Source organism: Ctenocephalides felis, unplaced genomic scaffold (assembly GCF_003426905.1).
Source record: "Ctenocephalides felis isolate EL2017-DRISC unplaced genomic scaffold, ASM342690v1 CF-g0.4_SCAFFOLD_01886, whole genome shotgun sequence".
In the NCBI taxonomy this organism is placed as follows: Eukaryota; Metazoa; Arthropoda; class Insecta; order Siphonaptera; family Pulicidae; genus Ctenocephalides; species Ctenocephalides felis.
In genome coordinates this window covers 82590029-82593877 of record NW_020538040.1, presented here as the reverse complement: position 1 = coordinate 82593877, position 3849 = coordinate 82590029, and the positions used below count along the sequence as shown (strand labels likewise).

General features: G+C 29.3%; 1 protein-coding gene across 1 annotated transcript; it reads left to right on the top strand.

Moving 5' to 3' along the window:
• Positions 1–328: 328 nt before the first annotated feature.
• Positions 329–2972, top strand: LOC113375451 (tctex1 domain-containing protein 1). The gene is made up of 2 exons (XM_026615390.1): positions 329–510; positions 2807–2972. Exons 1-2 carry the CDS (start codon positions 329–331, stop codon positions 2970–2972), a joined length of 348 nt encoding a protein of 115 aa, XP_026471175.1.
• Positions 2973–3849: the final 877 nt, after the last annotated feature.

Sequence of the window (3849 nt, the reverse complement as noted above, 5' to 3'; positions counted from 1 at the left end):
AATACAAGAGCTTTTGGATTTCGACTATAAAATTTTGCGAACATTGCACTTTAGTCAAATTTTAATATTCTAACATATATAACAAGTTTTATCGATCAAGTAATTAGAGTAATTATTGTAGCGTAGAATTATCAAAACTTTTGCGTTCAATATTCGATATAACACTCATGTTTTTTTTCGAAATCATCATTTGTCTTTCGATGACAAATGTCGCCCATCCCTAGTTCTTAGACTTTTTTGATAATTCTACGCGCTGAAAGTATATAGGTAAACGTTTTCCGCGCTTCAATAAGTTGTGGTCATTTCTCTTTAGCAATTAGCAAAGTTCATGCCCACGTATCGCCTGGATTCTCAAAAACCATTTAACGTGGAGCAAGTGCAGAAACTGCTGCAGGAATATGTACCAGGCGAATTAGAAAACCATGTTTACAGTGCCGTTGAATCAGTGGCACTGGCTAAAAGAATGAGTTCCGAATTGAGGGAAAAAATTAAGGAAGAACTTTATGAAAGGTAATAATATATATATATATATATATATATATATATATATATATATAAATTCTGTAGTCACTGCAAATAAAGAATTGTTAAGAGATGTTTGACAAAAGCTTTAAAAACTGGAGTGTGAAATTAATAAGAAATTAATAACAAATTTATTATTTTTGATAAACACTAAAAAATATATAGTTCTTATGAGTGTCAAACATATAAATTTAGTTTACTAATCGCAGATATACCAGCATCGATCATCAGAATGATTTTACAAAAAATGTAATTCCAGATTATTATGATTTTTTTTAACTTCCCGAAGGGGATATATCATAGTCTTATAGAACTTACTGAAATATTACGGCCTTACGACAAGTAGTTTAATTTTAAAAATTCATCAAAGTTTTAAAAATTAGACGATTTACTTGGTATAACGATAGAGTACTAGGTCTTAATGGACATACTAAACCATTAAAGTCTTACGGAAACTGGTTCAATTATAAAAATTATTGATTTGTGAAAATTTGCTTTTAGAAAGTACTCCTAGTTAACGTGTTCGTTCGTTATCAATGATGTGTAATAAATCCACTCGGAATACTTTTAATCACTTATAAATAAATTCATTCTTTATTGATTAAGTCGATTATTTACACATATCGGATAGTTCATATAACTTGCCTCAAGGCAAAATACCAATACCAACTAGTTTAATTACATATTGAATAATTTTCAACTTATTCAAAGTTATGCAATTTTTTAAAGTACATGTTAACAGTACAGTGCTGTACAGGTTAAATGAAACAAGTCTATTTTTATATATTTTATACAATTTTTTATCAATTTTAACGGACTCAGGAAACAGGACTAATTTGAGACAAAAACACCTAGATTATCATACGTTTTATAAATTTCATAGAAACTTTCATTCATTATATTTTAGTATAATTTGATTACGAGTGAATTATTATATAAATTTTTTAGACCCTTAAAGGTGAAAAGTAGTTTATTCCAATTTATAAATGATTAAAAAGTCTATTTATAAAAATATTTTTTGTTTGTTTTTAAGAGTTTCTGATGGGGGCATCTTTTAACGCCCATAACGTAGTAATAATAATAAATAAAAATTTATAAAAAAATCAGGCTTTGATTTACAAAAATAAAATCATAAATTAAATGAGTGAAATCATAAATTATTATTATATATAGGTTATAGCGGGGGTTAATGGTCCGCAAGTAAGAAGATCTACCACCAAAATTTCAAAAACAAGTAAAGTTATATTTTTAACAATATTGGAAAGTACAGGAAAAAAATATGCATAACCAGCACCCTTGGTACTTAGGGAGCGTCCATTAATCACGTGAGCGGGTTTTTAAAGATTTTTGGACCCCCCCCTCCCCCTTGGTGATATTTGGTAATATTCAAAATTAACCCCCCACCCCTCCCCCACCGAACATCACGTGTATTTTTAGTTACGTGATAAAACTGTATTTTTTTTAATTTTTTTTGAAAATGTTAGATTTTTTAAAAAAAAATCAGTTAAACAATAAATACACCTGATATCTTACTATACCCCTACCTCCCCCACGTGATATTTCGTGATTTTTTATTAAACCCCCCTCCCCCTTCCCTAAAAACCTCACGTGATTAATGGATGCCCCCTATACGACGTTGCTATCGGCAGATAATGTATGAATATTCATAACAAAAGTATTTTATTTCATTAATTTTTTATTTGTGAGCACTGTTGTTTAGTTTACGAGACCTTAATATAATTTTTAAGTATACGTTATTTAATTGTTTTATTTGCATGTACTGTTACTTTCAAGTTAGATTAAACAGTTTTTTATATAAAAGGTTACACTTGGGTTGAGTAAAAAGGACCAACTGTACACTTAGCCTGGCTCTATAAAAGGTTACACTTGGGTTGAGTAAAAAGGACCAACTGTACACTTAGCCTGGCGAAGGTGTAAACAATAAAGAATAATAATTAAAGAAGTAAATTAAGTTACAAAAGCAATTTTACAAGAGATACATTAAATTAATAGCTTTTCCAACTCTGCTGGTAAATATTTATTTCTGACAAAATATCAGATCAAGGACGATATACCAGATCATTTAATAAAAAGTGATATTTAATTTACTCCCTAGTTTTATATTCTATAAACTAAAGTAAAATTTTCATCTCGTTCGTGAGCTGAAAGCTCGTCTAGATTTCATTGAAAGTTTTAGAAATAGATTCATTCTGTCCCGTTATATAAAGTGTTTGTGTTTCAGTTTATTCTAAATAGTCAAATGAATCGATTCAATTAATTCTAGGTATCGCATTATCGTTTTGGTGACGATAGGTGAGCACAAGCTGCAATCTTATGAGAACGTGATGCAGTTCTTATGGGATTCGCAGAGAGACAACTACTGCACAATGTCCTGGGACAATATGAAAACGTTTGCGACAGTCACTGTACTTGGAATCTATCAGGATTAAATTAATCGATATCTATTCTGTTATATGAATTTTAATTGAATTAAAGTATTATACGCGTTTTCTCTATGCATTTCATATCCTTGTATCACTTTGTTGTGTTTCAGAACGCAGATGCTTTTCATTCGCTTCCAATATGAGGAAAAAAACATATATTAGGCAATAGAAAATTTGAAAGAAAACTTTTGTTAAAATGTTTAATTTGTGAAATATTCAACATGCGTTTATTGTAAATATTAATAAATACGTTTATGAAATATTTATAAAACCTTTGGGTGTGTTTAAAAATTCTCCAATATAGAAATAAGCCGAAAATCAAAAATGAAAATTTATGTATATCTTGACGCTTTGAAGGTTTCCGAAATTTAGCACACCTCAGAAAAAAATAGATGTGTGTTTTGAGTGTCCGCAATTTTTCGTCCACGTTTTCGGACGTACGGATCAACCGATTTGAATGGTTCAAAAAAACAGTTGATTCCTATTGATAGGAAGATGTGCTGATTAGCTTTTGGCAAAGGCAGGTCCAGCAATTTTAAAAATACAGAGCTAAATGTACAAAAAATGCCAGTTTTTGAGAGATCTAAGCATCCGATTTGAATGATTCAAAAAAACACTGCTTGTGTTGACAAAACAATTGCTGTTGGATTTTTATTCTTTTTTATTTGAAATTTGTTTCTTTTTTCCAAAAAAGAACTTTTTTTTGCATATCGAAAATAATTCAGATTTTAGTTATAATTCTGGCTAAAGTTCTAAAGCTATATACTTTAAATAAATAATTTTAACTTTGTAATTTAGTTACAGTATTTAACATTCCGTAGGGTAAATTTTAGTAATCGCAAAAAATCGAAATTGAAATTTTTTATTTTTTTATTCCGTAGGG

Excerpts from the sequence above, each read along its gene's own strand:
- LOC113375451 (XM_026615390.1), top strand. The coding sequence starts at position 329 with ATGCCCACGTATCGCCTGGATTCTCAAAAACCATTTAACGTGGAGCAA. Across the intron at positions 511-2,806 it reads AAGGAAGAACTTTATGAAAG|GTATCGCATTATCGTTTTGG; the intron begins GTAATAATATAT and ends AATTAATTCTAG.